General features: G+C 38.0%; 1 protein-coding gene and 1 long non-coding RNA gene across 8 annotated transcripts in view; one reads left to right on the plus strand and one right to left on the minus strand.

Annotated features, from left to right (window-relative positions):
• LOC109025945 (uncharacterized) overlaps positions 1-5,170 on the plus strand; it is a 58,412-nt gene extending 53,242 nt beyond the window's left edge. Inside the window, exon 4 of the long non-coding RNA XR_002004903.3 lies at positions 1,910-5,170. This is a non-coding gene — a long non-coding RNA (uncharacterized lncRNA). The remainder of the gene's footprint in view (positions 1-1,909) is intronic.
• The window catches only part of FAP (fibroblast activation protein alpha), a 75,311-nt gene continuing 62,911 nt past the window's right edge, over positions 3,135-15,534 (minus strand). For 3 of the 7 annotated variants that reach the window (XM_063694936.1, XM_063694935.1, XM_004032707.4), the window contains 5 exons: positions 7,298-7,397; positions 6,154-6,218; positions 5,581-5,653; positions 5,243-5,316; positions 3,135-3,530 (listed from right to left, as the gene is read on the minus strand). In XM_063694936.1, the coding sequence (XP_063551006.1) occupies positions 3,429-3,530; positions 5,243-5,316; positions 5,581-5,653; positions 6,154-6,218; positions 7,298-7,397 (414 nt within the window). In that variant the 3' untranslated portion in view covers positions 3,135-3,428. Of the gene's footprint in view, positions 3,531-4,996; positions 5,317-5,580; positions 5,654-6,153; positions 6,219-7,297; positions 7,398-15,534 lie in introns of those variants that run through there. The other 4 variants (XM_063694937.1, XM_055379102.2, XM_063694933.1 and 1 more) reach the window with 2 other exon arrangements.

The raw sequence follows: 15,534 nt of genomic DNA on the forward strand, positions 1-15,534 counted from the left end.
TATCACCATTTAAATTAGCCCCAATTCATTTTACATTTGCTTATTTTACTGTTAACTTTCCCAGAACTATTTTTTTTTTACAATTAGAACATCTGAATTTTAATTACATTACCATCAAGAAGCTCATTAAAGTCACTTAATTGGCAACATTTCCAAAAAAACCTTAGCTGGGTTTAATATATTTTAAAGAGTTACTGTCAAAGTATAATTTCACCATTACAAACAGCTTGGCAACAACATTTGCATAAAGATCTGTCAGTTTCTGAAAAATGCTCAAATGTTGGGAAAATCAGATTCGTTAAGTCGCCTTTACTGATACAGTCTAGAAATGGAGAAATTGTCATATATATTCATCTTTGTAACCCCTGCAGTACCCAGAATACTACTCTGCACAGCATAGGTATTCAATAAATGTTTTCTTAAGGAAATAAATAATGTATTTTATAAATAAGGGTAGGTTTTTTAAAAAAACTTCAAAACTCCAATAAAAGTTCTCTTATTTGTGTTAAATTTAACCAAATACTCATTTTCTTGCTGCTTTTTTTCTTATTTACTCTAAGAAATATTTGATGGTCATCTAGAATTTTGAAACCTTTAAAAATAGCTCTCAGGCCAGCCGTGTGGGACTAAAATTTGAAATAATGTTTAGAAATTAATTGTTTTATGGCTTCCCTCTTACACTAGACTTTTTTTGAGGGGAGGTCTTACCTACAGTACCTAAAATAGTGGCTTGCAATTGCAGTCACTGAATGAGTGAATGAATGAATGAAAATCTTGTTTGTCATGTGTGAAGGATAATTATACTTTGCAGCTTTAATTAGGCTATTGGGATACCCCCTTTTCCATGTCTCATATCCAAGAATAAAATGTGGTAAATGATAATTATTATTATACTCCAGCTTCCTACAGATAGAAAAGGGAAGATATTTTTAAATCTTTCTTTTAGCTTGGCATTTTCTACTTAAAATCTCTCCCTTTTGTACTTCATGTACCTTTTATCTTTCTAGACAAAATAAGAATCTAATAAAGCTTTATGAAAGGTGAACACTTAAAAAACTGCCACGCAAGTTGCTGCCTTGCTCTTACTACATCCTCAAAGTCTTGCACAGTGTTTGATATACAATCAGACTCAGTAAATGTTTGTTGAATGAATGAATGAATAAATAACTGAAAACATATTTAGAGTTTTGAGGAAGACCTGGGAAATTCTACCTGAGGGGGTCAGGGAAGGCTTCATCAACAGTAATGTAGAAAACCTGAATCTTCCATGAACACAAAGGTATTCATTAATTCAACAATTGGTGAGTTTCTGTGATATGCCACATTCCAAGACAAGGGTGGTGAAGATTTCTCTAGGGCAGCATTAGGAAGATTTTCTCTAAGGTAGCACTAGTGTGTTCAGCAGCACTTTCTGTGATGATGAAAATGTTCTACATCGACATTGTCCAATATGGTGCTGACTAACTATGTGGCTACTGAGCAGAGAAATGTGGCAAGTAGGACTGAAGAGCTGAACTGTAATTTTATCTAATTTTAATCTAAGGGTTTATAGAAGCTGGTGTCAGGAAAAGGGTTTGGAAAATATGCATGGGGATGGATCGTCAAGGGCTCTCTCTGTCATGCTGATTTTGAATATTATTTTTTAGGCAACGGAGAATCATCGAAGGGTTCTAAGTGGGAAAATGACACTATTAGTTTTGTCTCAGCAGTTCCCTCTGTGGCAGTGGGAGCAAAGGCCTGAGGCTGGAGACAACTTACTGCAGATCAATATTAGAATCCAGTTTTGCAAATGTCACAAAGGCAGAAAATAAGTTGGAGAAATAAGATTTTTGTTCTTTCTGTTTGTAATGACCCTGTGGTATCCCTAGATAGAGTATTAGAAAATGACTGGTTATTTTTCTCTCCCTAGATGGAGAGAGTGCATGATGAGAAAACTATGAGAAAATCTCTTGGGCTTGCTTCAGAGGCTGCTGTGTACAGAACAGAGAGAGAAGGTGGTAGCTTACTCTGGTCCTCAGGGCAACAGCCATTGCATGGAGGAAGAAAAGAGGGGCTGTGGCCAGTCCTGAATCTGGGAAGGTGTTGTCCAGAATTCCTGACCACCACAGAACCTCCCTTCCTGATGTGTGAGGTGGAGCTATGTGGCCTGAGTTAGGGGCAATGGTTTCAGAAAGCTGAAGTGGAAACAATGCTGGATTGGAAAAAGTCAGAAAACTCTAGAGAAGACTGCATTTGTGCTCTTTGTGGTCTTCCTGCTGTAATGTTCCAGGCCAGGATTGGTTCTTCTGGGTATAACGCATGAGGGGATTCAACCTGCAACTGGAAAGAAGGTATCAAGCTAGGGATGGGGAGAAATTACCCAGGGCAATCCAGTGCTGGGGATTACACAATGAAAAGTCCCTTAGACAGCAGTGTGGTGGATACTTCCAACATTCATTCAGTAAATATCTTCTGGTGACCTGGTATGGATCTTTTAATTCTGAGGCAATCACAGAGATGGCAGGTCACCAGTAGTTTCTAACTGAAGGTGGTAGTAACTGGCAATGCATTGCTTTAGGATTGTAGGCATTACAGCTATTTTTTTCAATATGAACTTTATAATGTAGAACTAAGACCCCAGAAAAACCTCATAGATATAAAATTTTCCTCTCTAGCTATTGATGTCATTTTATTTACTTATTTAGTTTTGTTTGGTTTGATTTGGTTATGGGTTAGCAATCTGAAAGCAGTTACCATTACTAATTCTAAAAATGGATTCAAAATAGGAACACTTCCAAATTAGAAGCATTTTTTTAAAAGGAGTCTGAATTCAAAAGTCTGACTTTATCTTTATCAAATGCTTTTGGCAATGTTGAAGAAATCTTCTGGGAGAAATGTAATAAACATTTCTTGGAGGGACAGCATAGAGTGCAAACATCTCAAACGTGATTCACTTGCATTTTCTGAACAATGCTTTTGCCTACTCTGAGCTGTTGGTTCCAGTATTTGGAGTTCTCATGACAGAAATCCAAAACCACTTCTAGATTCTTCCCCCTCCATGACCACCCTAATGTTATTCATGCACTTGCTTTGCACAAACACCTCTTTCTGTGATAAAACCTGGAACCTGAAATCAATGAATACAGACAACACAATAGCACTTGAACTTCTGACTTTATTATTTTTCTTCAAATGAACAGGTGATAAAACACTGTGTCCAAAGCAAAATGCATGACTCCCTTTTCTCTTCTTTCACAGAGTACCAGAAAATGTAAACAATATTTAGCTTGAACTTCTGAGTCCTCATCTTTTTTTAACAGCCTTTAGAACAACATTAATTTGTTTGTTTATACTAGCATTTTACAACATAAAAAATAAAACAAGCAAACTGTCTGAGGGGTTTATACAAAGTTTTCAGATTCTGATACAGGCTTGCATCTGCATCATTTTTAGTCTGACAAAGAGAAACACTGCTTTAGGAAGTGGGTCATGTGGGTGTATAAGTGGTTCGTGGACAGGCCGGATAAGCCGTGGTTCTGGTCAGAGTACCACTGAAACACAAAGAAAGAAGCTTGTTTTATTCCTGCAGTCATCAAATGCATTTAGCTTGGACTTTTTTGTGCTCTCAGGACCTGATAATCTTTCTATTATGGGGAAATTGTACCTAAGAACACTCAAATAAGTAAAATAGCTTACATGTAAATATTTACAGCAGGAAGAGCTTTCGTTAACCTCCACTACTGTTTCACATGCTTTAAACATATTTTAGATCTCAGTGGCTGAGATCTCGCATCATCCAGCATCCTGGAAGATCAGGATCAGGAATCAGAGTTGCCAGAAGTGATGCATTGGGTCTGTTAATTTTGCTTCTTTGGAGTCTGGTTTCTTCATTTGAAAAACAAAGGGGTTGGAGTTGATTTTCCCTAAGATTCCTTGTAGCTCAAAAATTCCATGAGGCTTTCAGCCTGTGAATCTAATTCCTCTCTGCTGCAGAAAATCCACAATATAATGTATTCATATATAGCCATAAATACCCTTTATAGGAGTTAAAAATAGCATTTTACAAAAGTGAAAGATAGTATTTTAACTTTAAACTTCACTCTTGGAGAGATGCCACTAAGATTATTGCTTTCACCGAATAAAGGTAGCAGTGGTCACGATGTAATAATATATATTTACTAAGTTGAATTTACTTTGGGGATTACAATAAAAAAGGTCAGAAAAAGCTCACCTCTTTGTATATTTTTAAAAATTTGATATATAATAGTTGTATATCTTTTGGGGGTACAGTGATATTTTGATAGCTGAATACAATGTGTAATGATCAAATCAAGATAACTGAAATACCCATCACCTCAAACAAATTTCCTTTTATGTTGGGAAAATTATAATTCTTCTCTTCCAGCTATTTTGAATTATACAATCAATTATCATTGACCATAATTTCCCTACTGTACTTTCGAATACTAGAACTTATTTTTTTCTGTCTTTTGTACCCCTTAACCAACTTCTTCTTATACCCCCTCCCCCATTTCTTTCCCAGGCAGTACATTTTTTAGAAACAAATGTTCAAAAGATGGCGGTTCTTGTTCAACTTAAGCAATTGAGGGAGCATTTGTGAGAGGAAAAGGTAGCTACCAAGAATGCCGCCCCGCCCCCAACTTTGGCTTTCACTTTATTTTCTTTTCTGGTTCCATTTCTCATTCCTCAAGCAACCCGGATTTTACATTTAGCTAATTCATTCATTCACTCAGTAAGAAGCTGAGCATCTGTGAGAAGCCAGGTGTATGCCAGGGGATGAGAATACATAGGTGAAAAGTTCTCTAACCCCAAATGGAGCCATATGATTTCAGGGAGCCTTGGAGGTTTGTGATGACATTCTGCAACTGCTTCTTACTGAACAAACAGAATCTTCTAGCTGTTTAAGGATGCTCAGGTTTTGCAGGGACTCTAAGCATATAATCGCACTTATTCCCATAGGATTTCAGAACTACTGGATGTTTGAACCAGAAGATCATTTAATCTTGTGAACTCCTTTATTTTACATGACTCAACTGGGAACACGAGAGGTGATCTGGTTTGCCTCGGGTCCTTCAGTAGTTAAAGAAAGATCCAAGATTCATTTGCTAATGTTCTGTCTACTCTATCCTGCAGCCTCTTTGTCAGATTTTACTTTAAAAGTTAAAAAAAAATAAAAATATGAACCCCTCCTTTTAGCTTGAGGGTCTAAGGCCATGCACATGAGTAAAACAAAATTATGTACCATTGCCTGGAAATCCACTTGTGCATTAACCAGAGCTTTAGCAATCTGTGCTGAGTTTTGAAAGTGCACATTATCTGCAACAAAGAGAGAGAGAGTTAAAGTGCTGCTAAATACCAGAAAGCATAGAGTGACAATGTACTGCCTGGAAATGAACACCAACAATTATCTAGTCATGCATTTGACATTGTCAGCAGTGAGTAATCACACTCAGATATGGAAATGTCCCTGACTCTTAGGTACTGACCCTGAGCATAGGCATAGGAGGATGCTTAATGTTTCTTAAACAAAGTGATGCTGGCTCAGTATTTTTATGTGTAAGAGTCTTGCTTAAACCTCACCATCTGCTGTTCCGTGGATGAGAAGATAGTCTACATTTCTGAAATATTCTGCTCTTGCCATCACAGTTGAATTCTGGAAAAGAGAAAAAAATTAACATTTTAGTTGCTGCAAGTTCTAATAGAAAACTAGCTAAATCATTGTGCAATGGACTTAGCACCAATACTGAAATTATGTATTGCTTTGCTTGATAAATATTTAAGAGTCAGAGCAACACATTTTCATCATCATTTGCATTACTTCCATCTGATTCTTAGTTTGAAAAACTGAAAGTTTATGTGTCATATGTTACATATGAGTGAGACCTTAGGCATAAATGATGCCCGCTCAAGCTGTGTAGGGGTTGGGGGTGGGGAGGAAGATTGGGAAAGAGAGGTTAGGGAAGGGAGGATGGGAAAAGAAAGAACAGAATCCAAAAGGAGTAAAACCCTTTCTAGTGATGTGTTTCGCAATTAACAAAAGATGATATTTGCTTGGGGGCCCAGAATTAAAACTGTAAATTCTGAACTACTGCTTTTAAGTTATTTAGCATATTAGAAATTAATTATCAACCTAAATAAAATGGAAACACTTACTTTATAGTGCTCAAGATTATCGTCCTTTGTTGGGAGACCCATGAATCTCTCTGTGTAGACAGACGCTATAAAATATATGAGAATATGCATTGTTTGCATGTGATGAATGTCATTTCATTAACCAACAAGACCTTCTAGTTTAATAACTGTTTCTCAATTTTCCCATCTTGAGCTCTTGAGGTAAATTCTTGCTTTACTTTGCTATAATGGTTGGCCTCAAAGAATATGTGTCATCTCTGCAATTAGCCTCAATAGAGCTAGAGAAGTATGAAGGAAGAGATTATGGAAACAGGAGCATCTAAACATTTTCTTTCTATGACTATTCTTAATATTTTTCACTTCTACCCTCCTAGGGAAGAATGTTGAAGTAGGAATGACCTGTAGAATGGTCTCAATATATTTTAAAGAAAATCACAAATCCAGCCATCTTTAGGACTTTTACTGGTGTCTTATTTCATCTGGGATGAAAATATGTCCCTCAAATCTATTTCCCCTACACACGTACGTAGATGCACACACTTTTTTTCTTAATCAAGATCCCCTACAAGTCACAATTGTTTTATTTCTGCCCCAATATAGAGGAGAGAATCTGATGAAGCTAATTTTTGTTAAATTATTAGAGTTATTTTGTATAATTATTAGAGTTCCTTCCAAGTAATCATCCTGCATTGATGTAATGATAAAAATAGGCACAAACAGGAGTATTTCTCCAACAAAGTTTTTGTTTCTTTGATTTCTGGAGCAATGGAACTGGCAATTGCTAACTGTGGCATGGAGGTGAACTGCTTGGCCTCTGGCCTGACCGCGCAGAAGATGTGCTTAAAAGCCAATTATGCTGTAGCTGTGTGCCTGCAAAAACAGAGTTAGCTCTGATTTTAAAGATTTGGTTCGGCAGGGGCTCAAGGTTTCTGGGAGAAAATAAGATATAGTGGATTATGGAAGAGCCTTTCCTCACTCTTGAGATTTCATTGATTGTTACAACATGTTTATAATAAATGACATAAACAACTTTGTTTATAAATTATATTTTCTCCAGTGATGCTGGGGTGAATTTTACTGCATAATCCATTTTTCTAGCAACATCAGATATAGAGTAATTACGTGTTAAATGCTTTCACAGTAACATTCATGAATGTTTCCGTACCGTAATATTCCCAGCTGGAGACTGGAGCCACTGCTATCCCACATTTGAAAAGACCAGTTCCAGATGCAAGGGCCAGTGATGAAACGTATCCTCCATAGGACTGTAGAGACATTGTTATGAGTCAGACTCAGATTTACTTTCATAAGCTTTCCTCCATATGTTTATAGCAACTCTACTCACAATCCGGACTGAAGGGAGCTGGAGAATATGGCTAAGGGTGGATTACATGTCTATCTTGCATCCTAGGCAGCAAGCTTCAGATAAATGACCAGACATAATGGTAATTTCATCCCTAATTCATTAGAAATACTTGGTGTGCTGATCAGAACAGACCCTCTTAAAACATGGTAGGAGCAGTTTAAGAGATAGATAGAATTTCAATTTTCTTTTGCAAAAAAAAAAAAAAAAAAAAAAAATCTCCTTTTTTTCTCTATATCTTTCCAACTAGGACCATGCTGGAACAAAAACAAGATTTTACTTGAAAGAGATGACTTGAAAGAGATGCACAGAAAAAAAACTACCAAAATTTAAATGTAAGATACATCCTCGCAGTTTGCAAAAGTTCTGTGAGGCAGAACATGTATCTTTGTATTAATTTATTTATTTTCACAACAGAATACCAAAGGAAGGCCATAAGAACTTTTTGGATAATTTAAGACATGGCCATAGTTTGTGTATGATGTAGTGGTACATGTTCTAAGGATTTCTGACATAGCAGCTCAAAGGAGGAAAAGTCATTGGTGTCTTTAAAAACCTTATATTTCTTCCTGCAAATTTAAGGAAAAGGAAATAAATACAAAACAGGATGCAATTTGCAGAGTCAGGAGTAGGTTTAGCTCTCATAGATTTTCTTCTCCAAGGAATCAAGAGGTGATTCAGAAGTGGGATCCTGTTAAGAGAAAGAGATCTCTGCCCATGTCACATGGAAATTTGAACCTTTTCTTAAATATGAAGAAATGAACAGGGCATCCAAATAAGGTTGCATTGCCTCGTGAGAAGCAAATTTGGTCTGTACAAACATGCTGTGAGAGAGGTGCTTCTCCTGGGAATGTGGACTAAGCAGTTGTCTGGGACATGGACCAAAAAAAAATGTGTGCACTAGATTAGGAAGTGATTCTCTGTGTTTATTCTTGCCCTGATGCAAGAACGTCCCTAAAAATCATAAGGGGACAGTGTGACTCTCCAGCTAAAGCCATACCATGTTTTTAGGACCTTATGACCACAGATTTCTGGGAATCACTTCCCTCAGATCAGGATAGATCATATCATCTTTACCAGAGAAAGTCATTCTTTAGACAGGGAGAATGAGTGACAGTGTGAGAAAGAGAGAGAGAGAGAGAGGTAGACAGACATGGTGCTGGTAATAGGTCAGTGGCAGAGGTCTATTTTTAATTCACGAAATGCATGGAATGGGAGAATCAGCTAAACAATCTTGCTGAATCTAACAGTTAAATGAAGAATTCTCAAACTAATTTACAGTTTTATGTTTTTAGCTCTGGGGAATTTTATTGAAGACCTTTAGCTAAAAAACACAGAATAAAAGAGGGGGCTCGGATTGTACCATGGCCTTTTTTTATTATACTTGGAGGAGAACTAAACCATGTTTTAATAGGGAAAAAGTATATTTTAAAAACAGAAGATACATTTGGGTTTGAAAATCCTTATTGCAAGTGAAAATTCTCTGTCTGGTTTAAACTTTCACTTATAATTTTAAAAAATGACTTATTTTGATTAGCAGGTTTGCAGCAACTCCTGCTGAAATGGGAAGGCTTTCCTTCCTTCTGAATTTCAAGTTCAAATGAGAGCAGAGTAAGCCAGAGACCTTTAGAAAAAAATTATTATCATTTATGGTTTTATTGGCAAAGTGTGTTTACTGCAAGTAAAAATACTGGGTCCAGCTTCTCCTTTCCTATGCCCCAGAGAAGGAAATAAAGTGAGACTTGACATTAAAATAAAAGCCTTTGTATATCATGAAAAGGTTTTTGAATATTTCTGTTGAAAATCTTAGGAATTATTAATCTGTATCTATTCAGTCATTGGGTGATAGTGTTGTATTTAAATAAAACTTTCCTGCTTTCAGAATGAATATAAATTTTCTCTGGGAATTTGTAAGAGCAAAAGCGACTATATCAGCAGCACAACAAAAGAAGGTGTACTTTAAATTCCCGGGCAGCTTGGAAAAGCTATTCCTATTGTAGAAATGAAGAGGGGGAAAAAAGAAAACCCGAGTTGACTTTTTCCTGCCCCCCCTCCATGAGTGGGGCTCCCAGGCAGAGTGGGTGGCTGTTGCAAGAAAAGAACCCACAGAGCAGATTGGCCATGAGAATTCTGGAATTTTGTCCTTTGCACTTAGACGCCTTGCCATTTTGTTTAAATGAGGGATATCTTTAAAAACATTCTTAGAAGGGCACAGGATTTTGAAGGAGGGTTTACGAAACACTCTTATTTGAGGCATAATGCACACTGGAACATTTTACCTATAGGCAATAATAATAACTAGCTAACATTTATGTGGTCAGGGTTATTGCAATGGCCTTTATGGTCTCACACAATCTGTCTCCATTCTCCCACCTCACTTCTCCCTTTCCTTTCTCTTCCTCTTGCTCACTGGCTCTCTTGATGTTCTTTGAACTCTCCAAGCATGATCTGGCCTCAGGACGTTTGCAAATGCTGTGACCTTCTGCCTGGAATGCTCTTTCCATAGACACTGGCATGCCTCACTTCCTGTCCTCTTCAAAGTCAAATGTCACCTCAAATGAGCCTTCTTTGCCGTTCTGATTTCAAATTGTACCAACTTGCACCATTCCTCTTTCTTGTTTTGTCTTTTTCCATAGCACTTAACATCATTTAACACTCTCTGTATTTTACTTATTTATCTTGTTTATTGTCTTTCTCTCCAACCATTCCCAACTCCATAAAGGTAGATATTTTTGCCTGTCCTGTCAATGAATGTAGCCCAGCACTGAAAATATGGCCTGACACACAATAGGAATAGAATAAATATTTGTTGAGTATATGACTTTGCTATTACTTTGTGTAATCCTCACGGTGTCTTGGTGAGGAAATTATTGCTGCATTTCACAATGAGGAAACTGAGGCTCAGAGTAAACTTATAGTGGCTATGGAGTCAGTAAGCAGCAGAGCTGGGACTCAAACTCAGGACACTTGACTCAGCAACCCATGCCCCTTCCACTGTATCCCTATACTTAGGGCAACCTCTTTTGGGGAAACTGTAAGTTCAGAGTCTAATATAGTCTCATTAGAGGTGCATTTGTCCTACTTTTACATCGTTGATCACACATAGCAATTCAAATTACTTATAATTAGTCACTGGGAGAGAAAGGAACTAAGATTAAATCATGAACTAATGCTTATTCAACACCACCTGGCTAGGCCTATATTAACAAAGCGAAGCCCAGAAATGAGGCTGTTATTCTAATAATTTAAGCAAAACCCTCGCTGTTTTTCAATTGTCAGAATAATTGTGTTGAGTTTTCATTGCATATCAGGGTTTTGCAACTCTGACACTATTGACAGTTTGGGATGGATAATTCTTTGTTATAGGGGGCTTTCCTATGTATTACAGGATGTTTAACAGCATCCCTGGCCTCTACCCACTAGATGCCAGTAGCACTCCCCCAGCGTGACAATTAAAAATGCCTCCAGACGTTGTCAAATGTCCCAAGGAGCAAAATCGCCCGGTTAACAACCACTGCCATAAGCTGATACTTCTTAGGCACTGTGGTGGGCACATAGTGAATATTTATCAAGGGAGTAAAACCAGGGCTAGTGGGCTTTGTTTTATGTGAGCCAGAAAATGAAAGGGGAAGATAAAAGGGTTTATTCCCCATTTCTTGAACTCGATAATGGAGAGTAATGTGGGATTTGGAGCTTATTGACCAATTGACTCCAAAAAATTTTGTTGGGTGTGATGTATTTCCCAAACTCCTATACTGTCTAATACTTCATGGAAACACATACATTCTTCCCTAATACAAAACACAATAAGAGCTAAGTAACCCTCATGGTAATTTTCAATGTCCTTCTCTTTTCCATCTCCAATTTCCCACAGGTCCCTGCTTATTATATTGTATAAGAGCACACACAGATATGACCTCTTCCAACTGCTACTTCACTGACTAATTCAGGCCTTTGATATCTGTCCCTGGTATTACTACTCTCCTAGCCCCTTGGCCCATCCTCTCCCCACATCTCAGATTATCCTCCACTTTGCAGCCAAGATTATCTTTCTAAGACACCAATACCTTGCCCTATTGACTTCAAGAGCACTTTAAAAATTGATGTCCATAGAAAACATTGTCAATATGTATTCTGGGATGGTGGAGGAATAAGGAATTGTGGAATCAAATACTTTTTGGTAATACTGTGTTAAACAAAACTTGACAGATTTTTTTTTTTTTTTTGCTAGTCTTTCTAGAGCCTATATACACTATTACATAGAATTTGTGATTTGCCAAATTATTAGACTATAGGACATTTTCCTGAAAAATCTCCTGGTACTAGTGGGACACATTTGAGGGGAGACATTGATTTATAGGATTAAAGTCAGTTTAAACAACATCATAGATGGTTGATGTGGCCAAGCATTGTGCTAAACAAACACAATTCTAGCTTTGGGCTCAGAAACAAAGCTAAAATGAGACACAGTCCATTCCTTTGATGAACTTACATTCTTTTGGGAGAAACTAACAGACAGACAAGACACAACATGGTAATTCCTATAAGAGAAATACAAAGAGCTACTGGAGCACAAAGAAAATAATATCTAAGTTGAATCTTAAAGAGCAAGTGTGAGTTATCCATTTGGGAGTGAGGAAAAGGTGGGGAATGGAAGAAGAGAATGGACATTGCAGATGCGAGAAATAGCATGTACAAAACATGGGAACAAGGAAGCACGGATCTATCTATCTATCTATCTATCTATCTATCTATCTATCTATCTACCTATCTATCATGTATCTATATATTTTTTTTGAGATGGAGTCTCACTCTGTTGCCCAGGCTGGAGTACAATGGCGCAATCTCAGCTTACTGCAACCTCTACCTCCCGGGTTCAAGCAATTCTCCTGCCTCAGCTTCCTGAGTAGCTGGGTTTACAGGCACATGCCACCATGCCTGGCTAAGTTTTGTATTTTTAGTAGAGACGGGGTTTCATCATGTTGGTCAGGCTGGTCTCGAACTCCTGACCTCGTGATCTGCCTGCCTCGGTCTCACAAAGTACTGGGATTACAGGCATGAGCCACCACTCCCGGCCATAATTTAAATTACTTAAGGTACAGGGAGAAGTGGCAAGAGATGAGATTGGAAAACTAAGCTGGAGTCAGACTGCCAAAGGCCTTGCATGCCAGGAAAGGTATCTGGGCTTTGTGTTGCAGGCAATGCAGAGTCCTATAAAATACATAAGCAGAAAAGCCACACAGTAAAAATTGTTTTGGAATGATAACTTCATTAACCACATTGGAGCTTGTGAGGCCAAAGCAGGAGGACAGGTAAGAAGCAATTAGAATAAATTGAAGTGCGAAACCTGTGGTCCATGGACCCAAACATCAGCATTACCTGAGGTCTTGTTGGATATGCACTCTCGGGCCCCACCCCAGAAGCACAGACTCAGAATCTCTGGTGTCTTAACAAGCTCTCCAGGTGATGTTTGTGCAAGCTACAGTTTGAGAATTTCTGGCTTAAATTGCAAATGGAGAAACTCAAACTAAGGCAGTGTCAGTAGGGATGATGAGAACAGACTTTGATGTTTAAAGGTAGAATTGACAGAACTTCCTAATCAATGGAATGTTGAAGTCAGGAACAGGAACAGAAGGAGGTTGAAAACAGCTCTCAGATTTCTAATTTGGGTGAATAAGTGTGTGGAGAAGCCTTAATGAAGATTAAGACTTGTTTTAAAATAGGCTTTAACAAGTTTACCTTAGGCGTAAGTTAAGTTTGAGGTCCATGTGAGACATGTGGGAGAGATGATCAGCAGGCATTTGAAACATGGAGCACAGAAGAGAGGTGTGTGCTGGTGCCAGGGATCTGGAAGTCATCATCATCTTTGACACCACAAGGGTTTGCCCAAGGAAAGGAAGACTAATGAGGGTCAGGGCGAGATCCAGACCCAGAAAAACACCAATACTTAAATAATAAATGGAGGCCGGGTGCGGTAGCTCATGCCTGTAATCCCAGCATTTTGGGGGGCTGAGGTGAGTGAATTGCTTGAGCCTAGGGGTTTGAGACCAGCCGGGGCAACATGACAAAATCTTGTCTCAAAAACAAAAAAAGGAATATTAGCCAGGCGTGGTGGGATGTGCCTGTAATCCCAGCTACTCGGGAGGCTGAGGCGGGAGAATCGCTTGAACCTGGGAGGCAGAGGTTGCAGTGAGCCGAGATCGTACCACTGCACTCCAGCCTGGGCAACAGAGAGCAATTCTGTCTCAAAAAAGAAAAAAGAAAAAAAAACGTGTAACAATCATAGAGGCACAGAAGAATGAAGAGAAAGGTGTCACAGGCATGCACAAATCCCTCTCCTTTAGGTGGCCTAAAAGACTATTATCTGTATACTTGCTTATTCAGACTCATTTTCTATACTTTCCTCAAGATACTTTAGACTTTTGAAGTTTCAGGCATCCCTGGCCAGCTCAGTCTCCCTGTGTGCACCATGCTCTTTAACTCAGGTCCTGGGCAATGTGGTTTTCACTCTGCCTGGAATGCTCCGTTCCTCAGCTATCTTCACCAATCTCAAATGCTAACTTATTTTGGAATCCTCCCTTAGCTCCCACAGCCATAATTATCCACTCTTGTCCCCCTGTACTCCACAGCGAGTTGCATCTCTCTTAACACTTGGAACATTGCTGAGCCATTGCTTATTTTGTTGTCTGTTTCCCCCACAAGAGGGCCAGGACTACGACTTACTCATCTTTTCATCCCCTGAGGAAACTAGTACAAGACCTTGTAGAAAATGTACTATGTAGATGAAAGAATGAACAAGTCAGTGATTAGACAGACGGATTAATAAACATCTTAAACCTGAAGAGCTGATTTTAAAACCCAGTATAGTATTAATGTCTTTATCCACATACTAGTTCCTTCTGCTCAGATGTTATATCACGTGGCAGCCCATTTCTTACTTTCTTTGCTCAAATTTGCTCTGAGTTGACCTCACAGTCATTACCATGTTGGAAAGTAAGCAATTGAGGGGTGGGGGTTCTAATGCACTATTTCAGTGGCATTTGCCCAACTAGATGTGGTGAGAATCTATTATTGAAGAATTTCAGGCTGATAGGGATGTATTTTTGGGTGATGAGTGGGTTTTTAGAAAATCATCCCACGTAGATGGTTTTCTACCAAACTAATACCTAGAATGTTCTATAAATAAAATAAAAAGTTCTACTTTATGGTTATTTCAAAGCCTGCAGCAAAAGCAAAGTCCAACTCTAAGAGAAATGTTAATGATTACATGTACATGTTCAACTTAAAATTAGAATCTTTCAAGGATTTGCTTTAGGAAACTTTATAAAAATGGATGATAGGGAAGGTATTATCTGGAATATTTCACTATAGAAATATTTCATTTATTTCTACTCATTTGAATTTCATTCTGTTTAGATATTTAACATTTGATAGTTTTAAGAAGGACCAAATGGCTTGAAGTAACAACTTTCTTCAAATTCCTAACAGCTCTTCATCTGGTCACTGAGCTGAGTGGAGCTGAATCTTGCAGATTCCCTTCAATATTGGGTTTCATTCCCTTCTTCTCGTGCAGGCCGCTCTCAGAGAAAACAGCCAAGAAAAACAACCCAGGCACAAATGGCTGCAAATTGACTTGCAAATGTACAAATTCAGACCAAAAAGTGAAACAGGAAATCTTCTTTGAAGGGTAATTATCATAATTTATAATGGGCAAATCTAAACTCTTTCCAATATTTCTCTAAACTTTCCAGTGACTTCATTGCCCATAAATGATAAGTTTTGCCACTTTCTTTAAATGTGTATTTTCAAAATAGCTCCTCAAGTGTGAGAAGTTATCTCCGTGACCTATAATTAGGAAACCAAATAGTACTTTTCTCCAGTTAGCACAAACGAACGTTCGGTCTACTAAAATAATGTGATTGCCAAATAAAAAGAAACAAAATTAAACAGCTAAGATATGACTGCTAGGCTAGGTACTAAGGAATTTATATTCTGAAAGTCCCTGTGATTTCAAATTGTAGCTCCAATTTTTATAAAAT

Source organism: Gorilla gorilla, chromosome 11 (genome assembly GCF_029281585.2).
Source record: "Gorilla gorilla gorilla isolate KB3781 chromosome 11, NHGRI_mGorGor1-v2.1_pri, whole genome shotgun sequence".
NCBI lineage: Eukaryota > Metazoa > Chordata > Mammalia > Primates > Hominidae > Gorilla > Gorilla gorilla.